General features: G+C 41.2%; 1 protein-coding gene across 4 annotated transcripts in view; it reads left to right on the top strand.

Annotated features, from left to right (window-relative positions):
- The window catches only part of sema5a (sema domain, seven thrombospondin repeats (type 1 and type 1-like), transmembrane domain (TM) and short cytoplasmic domain, (semaphorin) 5A), a 262,200-nt gene that overhangs the window by 190,112 nt on the left and 54,328 nt on the right, over positions 1-17,760 (top strand). For all 4 annotated transcript variants that reach the window (XR_005993366.1, XM_041813627.1, XM_041813626.1 and 1 more), the window contains exon 16: positions 11,590-11,815. Coding sequence is in view for 3 of the 4 variants with exons in the window: in XM_041813627.1 (XP_041669561.1) it covers positions 11,590-11,815 (226 nt within the window). In the remaining variant the exon portion in view is untranslated. The remainder of the gene's footprint in view (positions 1-11,589; positions 11,816-17,760) is intronic.

Here is a 17,760-nt window from a genome sequence, read left to right as displayed (position 1 = left end):
CATGCCTGTCGTCCAGCAGATCCATTTTGCAAAGCTTCAGTTTGAAATGTTTGTTCCTGGTCTGAGAATGATTTGGCCCATCACAAATCCCTGCCTCACTACCGCAGACTAACGGACAGTACCGAGACCACCTGGTTTGGTTGGACCAATGTCTGGCTGTATGGTCCAGACCATGCCCAGTGGAGGTTTCATATCTGTCATTTAGCTTCAGAAAACACACGGTGCACGCAGCTGTTATCGTTTCACAGTAGCTCTCAGATGGGAAAAGGTCAGAGATTCAACACATTTAAATGTCCCTTCTTTATTTTTTGTATTTTTCTTTGTCTCTAAACATTTCGGCTGGGACTTAATTGGGGCCACTTTTGCCATCTGAGTCATAATAACTCTCAGATTTCTCTGACACCTTCTCTGTTTTTCAGCAGCTTGGCTAACTTGGATTAAAGCTGCATGTTCACAGCGATCTGCTGCCTTTCATTTACTGCTGCTGTAATGGCACAGCTGTTAATGTAATGCAACAATTGCTTCAATGCATTTAAAGCCCCTAAAAGGTACGAGCTTAAGTGTTTGAGACCAGAAACAGTAACGGCGTGCACCTTTGATAACGAGTGATCTGAATTAGTATTCAGCACTTGAAGATCAAGAATGATGAGTTGCGTTGGTTTAATTTCATCAAGAACCCCCCCCCCTCAAAAAAAAAAGTGAAAAGTGTGATTGAGTTTTTTTAATGTGCCATCTGTCTGTGTTGTCTTCCCCCGGACAGATCTGCGTTTTAATTAAACAGAAGGAGACCACACACACACATAATCACACACACGATGCAACTTCTGTCATCACAGCTACTTCCTTTTTACAAACTAGACGCCCTGCAGAGAGCTGAGAAGACGAACATGGAGAACGTCTTTGACGCTGGTGCGTGAATCTACGTGTGTGTGTTCATGTTTAGCTGTCAGGACTGATATCGCCGTGGCCACCTGCGGTCAGCTCCAGGCGTTTGCCAGACATTAATCTGCAGTGATGAGCGAACATCTGCTTGGTGTTTTATAGAGATATCAAGCACAACCTTCCCCTGAAATCCTAACTCTTTTTGCAACTTGTTTTCTAAAAAGTCTACAAAGCTGGACTGAAGTTGGTCTCAGGTCAGCACTCACAACACGCTATCGAGTGAATCGCTGAGCAAAACATCGATTCAATTTTGTGTTACTTTCTTGTGATTCTTTATTGATCCCTGGAGCAAATTTTCCGAGCATATACCCTCTGCAGGCAGCTCACAGCCGTTTAATACAGAATAGCTCAAGTGAAACAGGTAAAGATTCAGGTCAAGGACGCTTCAGTCTGAATAAAGCGTGTCTCTACTTAATATGCAACCCTAAAACACTGAAATTACCACATTCATGATTAAAAGAGCAAACTCTGCAGGTGCTTTATTTGCCCTAAAGTCACCTCACGTGTCATTGCCTCAGGCCTCAGTCTTATCGTCATAAAAGCATTTAGTCCTGAGGAGCTCTGTGACTCATTTCGCTGATGCAAAAGGCCCCATGACTGCAACTTCATCAGTCTGACCGCACAGTGATGCTTCATCTCTCCTATTTCAGTATATACCTGAGGTCTGAACCCCCCAGATCTGGCAGAAAAAAACATCTTAGGTGGGAACAAATTAACAAGGCTCTGCTGGCACAGTGGTGATGCTGCATTCAACCAGGGCATTATTTAACCCTTCTGTGTCTGCATGAGGGCTGGGGATGTGAGCTCTGTCAGCCTTGAATAAATTGGATAAAAGCGAAGAAACAATGAGGCAACAACCTTCATGAAAGGTTAGCATTTCTGTAAAAGATGGTAAAATACAAAAAAGGCACAAGAGTATACTACAATGAGAATAAATCAGCGTTTGAATTCTTTTGATGCCGTTCACGCTTCATGCTCAAACCCACATGCTGTTGATCAAGGCTGAGGAATTAATTCCAGGATGATTAGGAAGAAAGCATTGTTTTGAGCACAACAGTGAGAATATAAAAGATCTTTTTAGTCAAGTATTAATGAAGCTCAGTTGTCAGCTGTGAAAATGTACACTTTTTTTACCTTCTTCTGGCTTGTTCAATCTACAGGATGCAGCAGAAAAAACATGGAGTCCTCATTTGATCTCTCAGCGTTTCTCCTCTTCTTACTCTGTTCTGAATGTGAGTGTCCTTACACTCAAGACACAACGTCCCTGAAATCAATCATCAATCAGAGGACGACTAAGATTATACATGCTTCCACTCCTGCTGTGGTATCGCAGTAACCCTTGGAGCTCACCCCTTTAATTGCTTGGTAACTTTTGAGTTCTGTCAGAAATATCTTGACTGGCCCACACAGAGCCTTAACCTCACTGAGCACCTTTAGGATGAACTGGAATGGAGACTGGGAACTTGGCCTTCTCGTCCAACACCAGAGCCTGACCTCATAAATGCTCTAAAGCACTGATCATCAACTGGTGGCCCAGGGGCCAAAGCAGGCCCCCCAAAGCTTCCTGTCTGGCCCCCAGAAGATTATTAAATTCAGAAAAGCACGAAAAGAAGATGTTGTGGTTTTAAGAGTATCTTTTGGCTTTAAATGTCTGCAGCTGGTAAATTCACCCCAAAAGGAAAAGGGGTTGAAGAGTGGCAAAAATGAGCGATAAGACCCAAATGGGTTGTGGAGTTGCACAAAGGGACAAAAACTGGCAGGAAAAGTGGTGAGAAGAGGTTAAAATGTGGCAAACTATTAGTATGAAAGGTTAAAGGGGCAAAAAGTAAATCAAAAATGGGCAAAAAGGGGCAAAAATTGAAAAAGGAGGGATAAGACAGGCAAGAAAAGCGGTTTAAAGGAGTTAAAGAATGGCAAAAAGTTGGGTTACAGAGGCAAATATGGTCAAAAAGTTTTAAAAATGGGTTAAAAGTGGCAAAATGTGTTGAGGGCCAATTCTCTGGGATTTTCAGGAGCCCAGCCAATTCTGTGGGCATGCCTGTCTCCTTCTGGTCTACAGTGTTATATAAAGGGATATATCTCACTGGTAATGCCTATTGATGTCCTGCGTTTTGAAAGAAAATACAAATACTGATAAAATAATATGTTAATCTTAACAAAATATAGATTTAATTTTTCTTTATTTGGAAGTCCAGCCCCCAGAGATTCTGTCAAGAATAAATCTGGCCTTTGTACAGATGTACTTGATGACCCCTGCTCTACAGAATGAATAGGCACACAATTAAAAAAAAAAAAAACAGCTTTCCAAAAAGAGTGGCAGTTGTTGTTGCTGCAAAGAGAGTTGCAGATGCTGTTTGTATTTTCTAATTTTTTTATTTAGGGTGTTTTATGGGTTTCAGTGTTTGTTTAGTTGTTTGAAGCTGCAAACAGTTTGCAGGTCAGGACATCACTGTGCTCTCTGTCTGTAATGAACTCTAACATTGATGGATGGCAAAGGCACTTTTAAAACAAACATGCCTATCTACTGGTGATTGATGCCAATTAGCAATAGAGACACTGCTACGTAGAGCAGAGGGACTCAGCATGCAGAAAAAATGCAATCAAACAAACTCCAGCATCCTCCTGCCTGTTTGTATGGAAGTGTTGATGTGTTTCTAAGTACTTTAGAGTGAAACCATCGATAAACAACCAGAAAACTGCATCTTATTTCTCTGTATCACTGTTGTGTTTGTCACCAGCATGCTCTCTCTCTTTGCTCAGCAGCTTTGGGTTGAAAATATGGCTGTGACGGGTGCTGGATCACCTCAGATGGTAGAGCAGTTACCCAGAGGTCTGGGTCCTGTTGCATGTCTTCCCCCACTCTATCTCCCCATAATTCCTGTCTCTGTTCAGCTCTCCAACCTGAATGAAAGCAAAAAGCTCAAATAAAAAATAAAAAGGTCAAAGAAAGAAAGAAAACATGGCTGTGTCTATTGGTTATTTTGGTGATATCAAACAAAAATAATGGCCATTGTGTTGTTAAAAAAAGATGTGGCATCAGAAAAGTATTGAAGTTGTGCAATCTGCATTATGTACATCAGTGTTAATTTGACTTAGATCCATTTTGCTGTGATAAGTCATTTCAGGCTGTTTTCTCAAGATTTCAACTCATTTATGTTTTTTCAAAATCTTAAGAAAATGACTTGAATTATTTTGTAATTACAAGAAAACTAGAGCTGTTATCTCAATTCAAATAAATAAATAAGAGGAGATAGTACTCCTCATGAGAAATTGAGCGTGTTTTCTAAATGCCTCAGAGTGTCAGACTACATTTCATGCATGCTAACATTGAGATGGTTAAGCGATTCATGCTGCAGCCCTTTTATTTCCCAGTGTTTTGCATATTTCATAGTGGTTTATGCCAAGATAAATGTATCTGAGAGAAATTTTTAAAGATTAGGCTAAGATTCACGCTCTCCCTGTAAATGCCGCTCTGGTATTCTCTTTAATTCCCAGTATTAGATGAAAGAAGACTTGCTTCCAAGACGTGCGGTCTTGAAGCGGACACCACTCGCTGTGGTGTTTCCTACTTTATACAGTAAAGTACATCAAATGCCTCTCACATCCTGGGATCAAAAAGGGAGGGTTTGTTCTCAGCTGAACTCTCTTTCTAAAAGTTAAATAAGTTAAATACAGGCCGTGCAGAGCTGACGACGCGCAGAGCTGCTTAATGACACTGAGAGCTGTTCTATTTACCTGCCAGAAATTCACTTGTGCAGCCAGCCTGTGAAATGAAAGTTAAGTACCCAGTGCAGTGTGGGCAGACTGATGTGAGAACACATTTGTGTGTTTTTGAGGGTTAGATATTGTGTGTGTGTGTGTGTGTGCGCGTGCAGTGGTGTGTAGCCAGAGGACGTGCTCCTGGCCGACTTCATTACAGAGTCAGACGGGTGGGGTGGCAGAGAGAGACGGAGGACTCAGTGTTTGACAAAGTGTGTTTTGGTGGGTGCTGCTAATTGAACTGATGTGTCATGGAGGCTTGAGGAACATTAGGGCTGCCGTCTCTGTGGACACGACCACAATAGATAAAGATGTCAGCAGAGCTGGGGATTAGTCTCTCTAACATCTGGACTAAACGTCTATGTACTTAGGCTTCCTTATGCACCCAAAAATACACACGCTTTCCTCACCTTTTCCCCTCACTGTCTCGCAGCCTTCCCAGACCAATGAGAAGAATAATGAGCATAATGATGGTAGAAGGCTGGAGATGCACGACTCCTTGTTATTCACCTCCCACAGCTGGCCACACACCACAGAGAGCCTTTTGTACCTACACATACTCACACAGAAGTAGATGGACTGTTTTCCACCCTCCACTCTACATTCATACATTCTGAAATAAAAACAGAGCGAGGCCGAGGGCTCACACTTCCCCTGCACTCAGGAAACTTCTTTTTCTTGCCCTTCTTCCTCCTCAGCTTGTATCCCCTGCACACCTGAAAAATGAGCAGAAAGGTCTGCGGATGGAGACGAAATGAGATAGGACGCTGCCTGAATCCAAAACCCAGCCATGCATAAAGTTATAAGCACACAGACTCGCACACATTTCAGTGCCAGCCTAGAGTCAAACTTCCACTCTGTAGTCATGCATGCACAAAAACCAGGCTGACCACTGCTGCGCCCATGCTCTGCAGCCAGCCAGCCTGTTTTTGTGAGGCAGTAAAGATACTATCAGACACCCCCACCTCCCATTCAGCTCTCCTGAGTTCCAGCCAGAGCTTCATCACCCTGCTGCCCGCCTCCGAGCAGCTGCCAGTTAAAGGTGTTGCACAGCATAAAATCGCTGCTCTCCATTTGCCCATAATGCATATCGCTGCTCTCGCCGAGGGGGGAGTGGAGATATGAGTCGAAATCAGCAAACTAATTGAATCCAATTTTGTGTTCCACATGCCACTTGTCACATTCGACTGCTTTTCGCCGTGTTTTCACTTTCTGTTATTTCTCCAGAATTGAGATGTGAGCGTGGTTGAGTGCAGAGTGCAGGGAGTGTTTCCTGGTTTTTTCTTGTTTTCTCATTGTTTTATTACTTTGTTTTATTAGCCCAACATATCAAGTGGAAAGAATGAGACAAAACATTTTAATGGCTAATTCTGATCAGCGTCGTTAGCGTTAATGTTAGAAGAAACAAATCAAAGTTTAATTAGAACACAGAACAGCTGCTTCTTTTTGTTTGGAGAAACATTTACATGGAGCACGTCTAATATATGCCCCGGATGACCTATCCGCTGCTCTGGCTCTGTGAACGTCTCTGAATGTCATTCCAATAGTCTCATTTCGTCTGCTTATGCATGTGTGTTGGTGTTGGGGTTAAGAATTTAATGGCATCCGCTATACTGCTATTTATTTTACATCCTCAGGTCCATTTCTAATGCATAATTCATAACACAATATAAAATTGCACTTTTATAGCAGGGGGGACTGTTTCTGATATTTTGCCAGATGATGCCAGGAAAAGACAAACCAGCCAGTGTCGTTTAACTCCAGTTATTGCTGCCATCCAGGTTCATATCGTGGACCTCAGGTGTTAAATGGTGACCATCATATCATCGTGGCATTGTGGCACATTTATGCCAGTCGTGCCAAATGCAGGCGGTGTATCTGCTCTCAAAGCTCAGACACGTCCTCAGTTTTTCACGTTTCCTCTGCAGCTGGTTCACCTTCCTCGTTCTGCTTAAAGAGCCGTTCATATCAAATAAAAATCCTTTTCTTAAACACAAATCAGCCAACCTTCAAGCCCTTTTAACAATTCTGCTTAATTTATCTACACCATAATCTCTGTGTATTTTAAAAGGCAGTATACTAGCTAACAGAATTAACCCAGCCAGGAGAGCAGTAGGATACTGTGAATATATTTAATTTTTTAAACCAATGTTTTTATAGTCCTGAGGCCTTCATTACTGTCCTTAAAGCTTCACTAAGTACTCTATCATTCATCAAATATTAAAACACCCAAAATAGTGGTTTTTACTTTCATATTGAAGGGAACAAGTTACTGCAGTAAAAGTAGTCTTTTTGTGGTGATTTGGTACTAAGGATGGAAATCTGTCATTTTTTAAACTTACTTTTTATTTATTGATGAACAACAGAACAATCTAGACATTTTCCAACCTTAAAAGCATCTGTGGACATCACATTAATCTGTTCAGCATGTGGGTATTAAAGCAAAACACAAGAAGAAATACAAACAAAAATATATATTAATATACACATCCACTCCAAAGTATATTCATATAACATGCATGTAAATTTATACACTCATGCAAGTGGAAAAAAAAGCCTCACAAAGAGAAAAATAAAAGTGTGGAAAAGTCAAATTCCTTCCTGTAAAAAAGAGAATAAAAAACACAGTCATAATCTAGAAAGTCCAGGTGCAATGCTGAATTTAAGCTAGTATTACACATTGACTAGAATAGCACATGATGCCTACAGTGGATCTGCATGGGGGGGGAGAGGGACACCATATCAAGACTTAAATCATGAAGCCCGTCATTGTTTAATTGTCTGGTCAAGTCTGTGGCACCGATGCAGCCTGCAGACACAAACTGACTGCTGCCTCACATCGATGAGTGGTGTAGACAGCGCCTAAGCTTGGAGATGACGATAGTACAGCCCTGCAGTGTTAATCAACTAGGATTTAAAATGTTCATCGACAGCCTTTTTCTCCATGACAAAAACTAGACTTAGACTAACAAATATAGATCTGTGATGACTTAAACTAGACTATAATGTAGTTTTCATCAAACATTCAAAATCTGTAATATTTCTCCACTGTGGGTAAATCTGTCATAACCATTGCATGTGCAGCTATTCTCCCTCTCAGCTGTAGAAAGCAGGGACCCCAGATATGGCAGAGTGCAGAGAACACACTACCATGATTTGGTGCCAGATTTAGGCAAGAAAATAATGCTTGGACTAAAAGTAAAGACTAAATCGTGAGGAGTTTCTATGGACTAAAACTAGACTAAAGCTAAAAAGGATAGAAATGACCAAAATGTGACTAAAGCTAAAACCGTACCCTAACCCCAATCAGAAGTTTAATGTGTTTTTATTTTTAAAGTTTCAGCATGTATTTCCATCCTGAAAATCTGACAGCTGTGGTCTGTTACCAGACTGTCTGGAAAGATTTACATCACATAGTCAGCAGAGGGAGCTTTAAGTATTCTGGCTTCACTCCCAGGCAGATGATGCTCTGTCTATCTTAATATAAAGTCCATGATTCTGACAGAGATGTGCACATGCATTTTTAGACAGATTAACAAAATAAGGACTTTTTTTGAAAAGAGCTTCTTTTTCCCTGTTTTTCACTTTCTGACTTTTTCATTTAGGCAACTTTGAAGTCCTAAAACATCAAAAGTATTTGCATCTTGGAGCAACAAATTTAAATAAACGAAGAAAAGGTCTTCAAACCCTTTGTCAACTCAAAATGTATTTACATAATATAAAGCCCGTCAGCAAGTGTTTTCATACAGGTTCAAAGCTTTGTTCAGTCACTGACCACCTTTCTTTAAGCTGAATGTACTTAAGCAGCAGTTGATGTGGATGCTGTTGGAGACCTTGAATGAGGTTTAGCTTTAAACCCTGTAATTATTGCCTTAGCCCTGTGCATCAACACTAATCCTTCGAGGGTACAGGAGAAAACACAAGCCTCATTAAATATTTACTGTGTTTGACCACCATCAACAACTCACACGTCGACCATTCGCCACTTTTCCCCCTCATTCATGCCATGTGTTGCTTCCTGTCGCTGTGGGTGGCGGCCAAAGAGCAGAAAGCTGAGCTGGATTCTTCCGTTCTGTTATTGGCTGATAATCACAGATTGTGGGCTGGCCTGTGATGCGTGATGATGTTAAATATTAATGTCCGGAGATGATTACTGTGCTAGATGGAGGGAGGCAGGAAGTGCGACGGAGGTGACACCCTCATTCATCATGGGGGCCTCTAACAGAATCTAAATCCTCCTGTGTTCTTAACCTTGGTACCCCTGGGAGGAGCGATGAAGGGAGAGAGGAGAGGAGGAGACAGAAATGAGGGAGGAAAGGTAGAGACAGAGGAGGAGAAAAGAAACAAGTGGAGGGAGAAAGTGAGATGACGGGAAACGAGTTATGAACGGTGTGAGGAAGGTGAAAGAAATATAAAGATGGATAGATAGTTGGAGAATGAAAGCATAAAAAGGAGGGAAGCGGGTGAAAAATAGACCCTGCGTACTGTATAATGTACCGCGCTCCTCTCCTCAGCTGACCTGTCAGACGATCCCATGTGACAGACTGACGGATGTGCAGAAAGGAACTCTTATCTTATTTTGTCAAGGTCTGGCAGGCACTCAAGGCCCATTCAGCATAAATAAACAAGTATGAGGAAAACGGCAGCCATCTCGCCCCCTTCCATGGTGTCATTCTCTCCAGACGTATCACTGCCGCCACCTTATTTAACTGCACAAAAGGAAGGTCTGGACTGCCTATTACCCACCTATTATCTCTTTGAATCATACAGCCAGATATAGCAGCGCAGAGACGCAGACTAGATTTGCTTTTGCTAGAAGTGGCGGTAAAATATACCCTCATTGTACCTCTGAAAAAGCCTCACCAATCATACAGTTGGAGCTCCAGTGCTGTGTTTCTCATTTTTACCACCTGGTTTTTAAAACTAGATTCACAGCGGTGAGAGAGAGAGAGAGACGCCTTTCTTCCTCACTTTTTTGTGTCTTTCTCTGTTAACTTCTCTGTTAGCCTTCTGTCCTTTCCCCCTTGGTAATAAATTAAACTTGATCAACGACCTTTCCTGCCTGGCTTGTTTGCCTCTTGCCATGTTCAGCGAGTGGTCTAATGGGGATGCAGCTCTGGTAGAGCTGTTTTCAGGCCAAACAGACGGGGCTCTGTTGGTTTATGAGGGGTGTTTGGTGCTGGATTTGGTAACTCTCAGTCAAACGGCCAGGACTGGAATCAAGAGGCTTTCAAGGATGAGTGATGGTGAAAGCTTAGAAAGGGCTGTTTATTTTCTCATAAAAAATGCTGTTTAATTTCATATTAGTCACTGCTGAGGGTTTCAAAAGCCATTGTCCTGCCCCGTTTTTATGTTTTAGAAATGAATTTCTGACTGAACTCGTCATGTTTAATTATTGCTTTAATGATTTGTGATTATCTCCTCCTACGCTCGCCGTGGAAAATTTCACCTGCCAGCAGACGTGCCTGCAATAAAAAAACGCTGAATACTGAACAGGGATGATTGTAAAGAATTCAATTTAGACCCATAAAAATAAAGCCTTATTAATACACTGATACCACAGCAAAAAAATATGTCTGTGGCATCCAGCATACGGCGTAGGGCAGGGGTTCTCAATGTTGGGGTCGGGACCCCATTAGGGGTCACGAGACACTGAGAGGGGGTCTCCAGATGCCTTAAAAAAAATAGGAATATTTTTTAATTTACACTGTTGACAGTTTAGACCAATTTTGCCAGGTTTCAACCTGTAGTCATCACGTTTTCCCTCCAATTTGGCCAACTGTAACACGTTTTTGCCACTTTAAACCCATTTTTTGTCAGTTTTAAACCCTTTCCACCTTCTTTTCTGCCTGTTTTTGCCACTTCTAAACCAAATCTCACAACTCTGCCTATTGTTGGCTCTGTTGACCCATTATTGCCACTATTAACCCCTTTTACCATGTTTTACACCACATTTCACAATTTTTTTTGCCCATTTTTGCCAGTTTAACCCATTTCCATCTATTTCTGCCTCAGCTAACCCTTTTGTTTATATCAATTTTTTCATCCCATTTCACCAAATTTCTACCTAATTTTGCGACTTTAATGCCGTTTTTGCCACTGTAACCAATTTTTGCCATTTTTGTTTATTTTTTGCCACCCCTATCCAGTGTTTTGCACTTTTAGCCCATGTCTGCTACTTTTAAACTCCAATTTCTCCACCTTTCCCAGCATTTTTTGCCATTATTAACCCATTTTAGCTGTCTTTAAAGTATTTTAATTCTGTTTTAAACAAAAGGATTAACATTTTAAGAGGGCTATACTTACTGCACAAAAGATTTAAAAAGATTTGTTTTTGATAAGAGTGGTTATTATTCATGTTAATATAAATATAATATAATAATATGTATAATATAAAATACCACAGCTTAACTTTACAACAAACCATGATTTTGCTGGGTCCCAGTTTGGCTGGGCCATCCCCCCCCCTCATGGGCGGCCATGGTTACTCTTGAATGTTCATGGCTGTGTTCAGCCATCTTCAGGTACAGTGGGGGTCCCCGGTCTCTGACACCTTTATTTTGGGGGTCCTTAATTCACTGTAACTTTTTGTCATCATATACGTTATTATTGATGTACTTAAATGTGTAAAAACCCAATGAAATTATCTACGCAAAAAAAGAGAAGCCTGAAAAAGTGATAGCCAGAGACTGAGGAGAGGAGGAGGCTGTTGGTGACTTTGAGGTCGGCTGTTTCTGTATTGTTTTGGGAAAGGAAGCCAGACTGGAAAATTCACGATTTTACTTTAGACACAAAAATCTTTTTTACTTTTCAGTTCTACTGCATTTTTTTTATAACAGGTGGAAGTATTACAAACTCGATACCTGATGTTTTTCTCTGTATTTGCAGGAGTATCAGTCATGCAACACCCTGCCTTGTCCAGACCTAAAGAAGACAACGCCCTGGACTCCCTGGACGCCCGTCAACATCTCTGACAATGGCGGCCACTATGAGCAGCGTTTCCGCTACACTTGCAAAGCTCGAATCCCAGATCCAAGCCTCCTGGAGGTGGGCAGGCAGAGGATCGAGATGCGCTACTGCTCCAGTGACGGCTCCACTGGCTGCTCCACGGATGGTGAGTGCAGAGAAAAGAGGAGACAGATGGTGTTTCTCCAGCTACCTCAGCCTCTGGATGTGTCTGTTTTCTACTTTCTCTGGTTTCCTGTGTCTCTGCAGACTTCTTATTTGCCTCCTAGCCTGGAGTTATTCCCTCTATCTGTGTCTGTTATTTATTAGACTTGAACTTTTCCCTCTCTTTGTCTTGGAGAAGTTAAATATCTCAATCAGCTCTCGTGTCCTGTCCTCCTTGACTTTATCAGCACATCAAAGCATTAGACATTTTAATGAACTTCCAATCCACAAATCCGATCAGCAGTCTATAACTACATTTAGCTCTCCCATGCCGTCTCCCACACACAAACACAAACGAGCATTCAAACACAAATTACAGTCTTGCAAAGAAGCGTTCCAGCTAGCACCACACAGTCTCAGTCAGCCACTCCCCTGGTGAATTAAATGCGGTAAATGTTTGTACAAACAGGCTGCTAATTGACAAGTTGTTTATGTTGTCAAGTGGAAGCATCCATATTAGACGGGCCGGGTGGCACGGCACCACAGCAAGGATTCAGTTTGTTTATGGTGCTGCTTTTACCCTCTGAGGGAGAGGGTTTTTCCTTCTTTAGGCTTTGGAGTTAGCATCTGGCTAAGCTGTGGCTGCTGAGTTCATCTGTGTCTCTAGGTGGTCTGCCGCTAAAACACTCACATGCTGCACGCTGCGCTAATCGCCAGGGTTAGCCTCTAATGTACTCTATCAGTGGGGTTTTCTCTCTTTTGATCCTCCTCTTCCTCCTCATTTTTGATTATTAATCTCCGTCTTACCCCTCCAGTGCCGTTGCTGGTACACGTTGTTCTCTTCACACTTTGAAGCCGATGCTTAAATGTTCCTGAAGGGCTTTAAACGAGGGCTGGCAGGCGCTAAGGAAACCTGACTGCAGACTCAAAGCTTTAATAAGAATGACAGCCACACATTTGAGACATTAGTGAACAAAGACTCCAGCTTTAATAGGTCTGTCTTGTTTCTGATTAGTGGGAGGAAGTAACAGACACTATTTTTCATTAGAGGTTGTCAGACTTCCAATTAGTTTCAGTGTTATTTATATGGATTGAAAAGCGGAGGTTGTGCGGCCACTTCCTACATATTTCAGCAGATAATAAATATGTTACTGTACACATGTCAAATCTCTTAAACCAGGGGTGTCAAACTCAGTCACAGCAGGGGCCAAATTCTGAATCTAGGTCTAACCTGAGGGCCTAACTGGGTCAAAATTTACCATAAACTGTCAACCACATCTTCACTGGAAACCAGTTATAGCAGGAAAAACATAACACTGACGATAAATAATTTTGAGATACAAAAGTCAAAAGTTAAAATCATGAAACAGTTAAAGTACTAAAAAAATTCAAAATCATGAGTTAAAAAGCAAAATATGAGATAAAATTCAAAATGATAACTTAAATTTTTTAATCAAAAAGGTCAGTAATTGGGAATAAAAGTAATATTTAAGAGTGGAAAAGGTCAAGATGTAAGAAAAAATTCTAAATCAAGAGTTTTAAAGGCAAAATATAACATACAATTCAAATCATAAAATTTTAAATACGAGATAACATTAAAAATATTGAGGTATAAAGTTCCAAAGATGAGATAAAAATAAAAGATTTTATATAGAAAAGGTTAATATTTGGGACCCAAATTCATGAATTTAAAATGTCAAAATATGACTTAAAAATTTAAATTGTAAATCCAAATGGTCAAAGTATGATATAAAAAGTCAAAACCATAACTTAAAGTCATAATTGTGAGATGCAAATTAGAAAATAGGAAATGAAAACACAAATTTATTTTCCCACATTCCTGACTTTTTATCAAATGATTGTAACTCTTTACTCTTTCAAATTCTTATGACTTAACAAGGATCCTTTTATTCATCAAGGGTAAGTTTACATTGTTATACTGGAGGAAATCTGCAGACCTGGTGGGCCAGTGATGATAAAAATATGATAGGATCTGGAGGGCCGGGTATAACTGGACCACGGGCCGGATTTGGCCCCCAGGCCTTGGGTTTGACGCCCCTGTCTTAAACAATCAGAGCACAAACATAAAGATAAGCTCACATATTTGCCAAAAGGAAATGGAACCACCGTCTGCGAGGCTTGTTAAGGTAGAAATGATGTGCCTGCACTGCTGCAGGTTATATTTAGATTGTTGTTTGCTGTTAATTAAGACATACTCCATTTGACATTCTGTGCCAAAATCTATCAGCAGCAGAGATTTGTCATGGTGCTTTTTCCTCGGTTACTCATTTTTTTGACCAGATAAGTTTTTAAAAATGACTGCAGGCAGTATAGCAAGGCTACACTGCCTGGAAACCTTGTGAATAAATCTTTAATTTGAAATGAAAAGTGGATTTACCTTTTGTAAATGTTCACTGAATCAGGTTGCTTCAAAACTGTTGCATTCAAAAATGTGGTTCTTTTATAAGCAAAGGTGGAAGCAAATGTGAAAATGTCATCTTTATTAAAGATATAACCTGATTCACTCCAGTTTTAGTAAAAATATGCCTATTGAGATGTACTCGGCCTCCAAACGTTGGTTCCTTGTCTCCAAACCTCCATATGATTTACTTCTCAGAGAAGTGTTGAAGAAGATGATTGACTCCAGTGATCCTCGTCTTCATTTCAAACATTATCAAACGAGCCATCCATCTGGAGATCACTGGTGTGTGTGTGTGTGTGTGTTTGTGGGTGTGGGCGTGTGGGTGCAGCTTGACTTGTGTTTTGGCTTGTTTTGCTTGTGGGTGAATTTTCTGTTTCAGTGTGTGGGTGTGTGTGCAACTTTTTTTTTTCCAATATGGCCTCCTCCTACAGTCCACCTCCAATAAATGCTTGTGGTGCCTGAGCCACTGGAGCAGCTTTATACTTTACTCAATCGAAGAGGCCAGCGTAGGAATATTACAGCCAGCAGTGGAGCTGTGTATTGATAGCAATTATACCAAAGCAAAGGGCACCAAAATACAGAAGAGATCATGTGCACCCAAAAGGAAGTGTGCCACCAAATAATGATTTACTAGAAGCTTCAGGATGCTTCATTTCAGTCAGAGCTTTGTACACTGAACAAGAACAAAAGACAATCCAATAATATTTTCAGACATATAATCACAAAATGTGTCATTATAGCCTTATTTCTAATAGGAATGGCACAATTACCCGTTTTCACGATGAATTGCGGTATTAAACTTTATGATTAGTTAATCATAACATTTCCTAAATACCGCCAATGTCCAGAAAAGTTTATGCCGGGAACCATATTGGTACGACAGCGCAACTCGCCCGGAACAAAAACAAAGTTACACAACAACCGCATGTCACTGCCTCCTGTTGCTTTGTGCAGTTGCAGGCGGAGGCATGTCACAGTCCCAAACAAGCTATAGCATGGAGGAGGAAGAGCTGTTACCTCCGATAAACGGTTGAAGTCAGCCGTGAGGAATTTTTTGGATACAAAAACATGATCAGGGTGTCATTGTGGAAGACGGACAGCCTAAATTTAAAACATGCCACAAAAAGTTGCTGTGAAATCACGCAATACTTCAGCACCTGTGGGATAACCACCCGGCGTTGTAGCCAAAGTAAAGGAGAGGCACCTGGCTGCAGCCCTCGGGCAAACCTCTACGCTGGGGCGTTCTGTTGGAGACCTCTACACTGGAGCGAAACCTCTATGCTGGGGCGTGACGTATATTACCCGTGACAAAATTTCAGCTCTGTCCGCTTGCCGACAGGCTGACCCTAAATCTAACCAGTCGGATTTAAACGCCTAAACCGAACCAGTCGGGGTTTAATAGTGTAGACCCAGTGTATGGGTCGGCGTTTGCTACTGCACGGTTCAGCGTAGACCACTATGCTGGGGCTTCACCCCAGCGTAGGGGTCGGGATGTGTTGCTGCACGCCCAAATATAGCTATGCTAATGTGTCATAAGCACAGCGTTGTAGTCATCCTTACAACAGCTAGGTCATGCTAACAGCAGCTAACACGCTGCACGGCCAAACATAGGCTTGGGCAATGACGTCACGCCCCAGCAAAGAGGTTTCGCCCCACCGTAGAGGTCTCCAGCCGAACACCCCAGCGTAGAGGTTTGCTCAAGGGCTGCAGCCAGACCCTCTTGAAGTAAAGGTAAATAGTAACTGAGTTAAGTCATGTCAATGTTAGGGATGGGCATCAAAACCCGGGTCCATAAGACCCAGTTCTGTGTTTTTGAAATACCCCAAAATCAATAACGTTTTTGCTTATCGATACTGCTATCGAGTCTCACAGGCTCTGTGACGTAACGTCATCTTAAGATAAGACTGGTGTAAAAACATACATCAGTTCTTTCAAGGGGAACATAAACTAGAAGTGTCATGCATCACATCAAACAAGAATGTACCTTAAACTGTCAGCTTGAGGAAAAAAGACGCTTCCCATGAGTCGCATGCTATCATACGGTATCCTGCTGCTATCTAGTGCTGGGAGTAACAGGGTTCCCTCACTTCAGCTGCTTTAGGACAGTTTTCTTCTTCAGCTGCTCAGATAAATGCTGATAAATGCTCCAAAACTTTGAGGCAGTCCTGTTTGTTAACAACATTAATCCAGAGTAGAAATCCTCAGTGGACTCGGCAGAATTGAAGTTAATTAGCGAATTTTACCAGCTGAAGATGGAAAATATGATGCGTTTAGGTAACCTCAGTAAATTAGATAACTGTAGTCTATATGTTATGATGTGTTCAAATGCCAACTAAAAAATTTGAGGGATATAAAATAGATGTGAGTGACTGAATTATAGCTTTTTAACTCAAACACTGCTCAGCTAAGACCACTCCAGTGGTCCATCCAAAGGGATTATTATCATTTTTCTGGTAATTTTTGGTTACTTTAAACTGTTGATATATTATTTTGTTATGAGAGCATCCTAGGATGGAAATAAATTAAAATACAAGACCTATAAGTAGTGTTCATGGTAGTGTGAAATTAATTAATGCAAAATAATCGTGATAATTGTAAAATCGCAATTATTTCTCTGACAATAATCGCACTAAGAAAATCTGTAATCATGACATCCCCAATTTCTAATGGAAAACACTGTGTCCTAACTACACTAATAACAGCCAGCATTAGGGGTAACATCAGCTTCGTTACGTTGATTCCTATTGTAGTATCGCACTGAGCTACTGCCCTATTCCATTTTTCCTCTGCTACTCACATTGAGATAGCCAAAGAACAAGTAAAGCAAGGGTGAACCAACAATCAGTCGGGCCGATTATTGGCACTGTTTGGTATTTTGCAGATTATCAGTGTGTCATTCTACCGATCACTGATGTGAATAATTAATCTAAAGATCAGCTACTTTGGCTCCTCTGCCTTTGCTCTCATTCACTCACATTCAAACCTACAGTATCCATGGAACACCAACATATCCCAGTGTTGAACAGTCCCTGTCCCAGTTTCAATCACCTGAAAGTCCCAAACAGTTCACCATGCTTGCATCATCAGCATCAGTGCTAAGGCTGCTGTTTTAGAAAACATCACTAATGCACCTCAAGTCAAAGTTCAGTACTGATTAGTCTGTACTTGTGTCAGTCAATCCCGGCATGTGGCTGTTAGCCAAAGTAGCCTAGCTCATCATACTGACAGGACCTGCTGCGCAACATCAGCCATCATGCACAAAAGAGAGTCAGCGTTTTCCAAAGAGCTCCATCAGAGTTATTTCTTTCAAAAAGAAGCAGGCAAAGAAAAAGCTGCATTTTTAACTCTCTGCAGACGTCCAGTTTCAGCTGACATACAAGGGAGGAGATGCCAACATATAAAGCCATATTAGAACATAAACGGGTAAAAACAAAGAATGTGTCACAGTTCAGGTCACCAACGGTGATAAATAAACAAGCATTGTGTTGGTTTTATACTTGTTTAATATGTTGAGACATGATTATCAT

The sequence above is a fragment of the Cheilinus undulatus genome, linkage group 19, assembly GCF_018320785.1.
Source record: "Cheilinus undulatus linkage group 19, ASM1832078v1, whole genome shotgun sequence".
Lineage (NCBI taxonomy): Eukaryota > Metazoa > Chordata > Actinopteri > Labriformes > Labridae > Cheilinus > Cheilinus undulatus.
The sequence above is the reverse complement of the archived record's forward strand: the minus strand, read 5'-3'. Positions and strand labels throughout refer to the sequence as shown.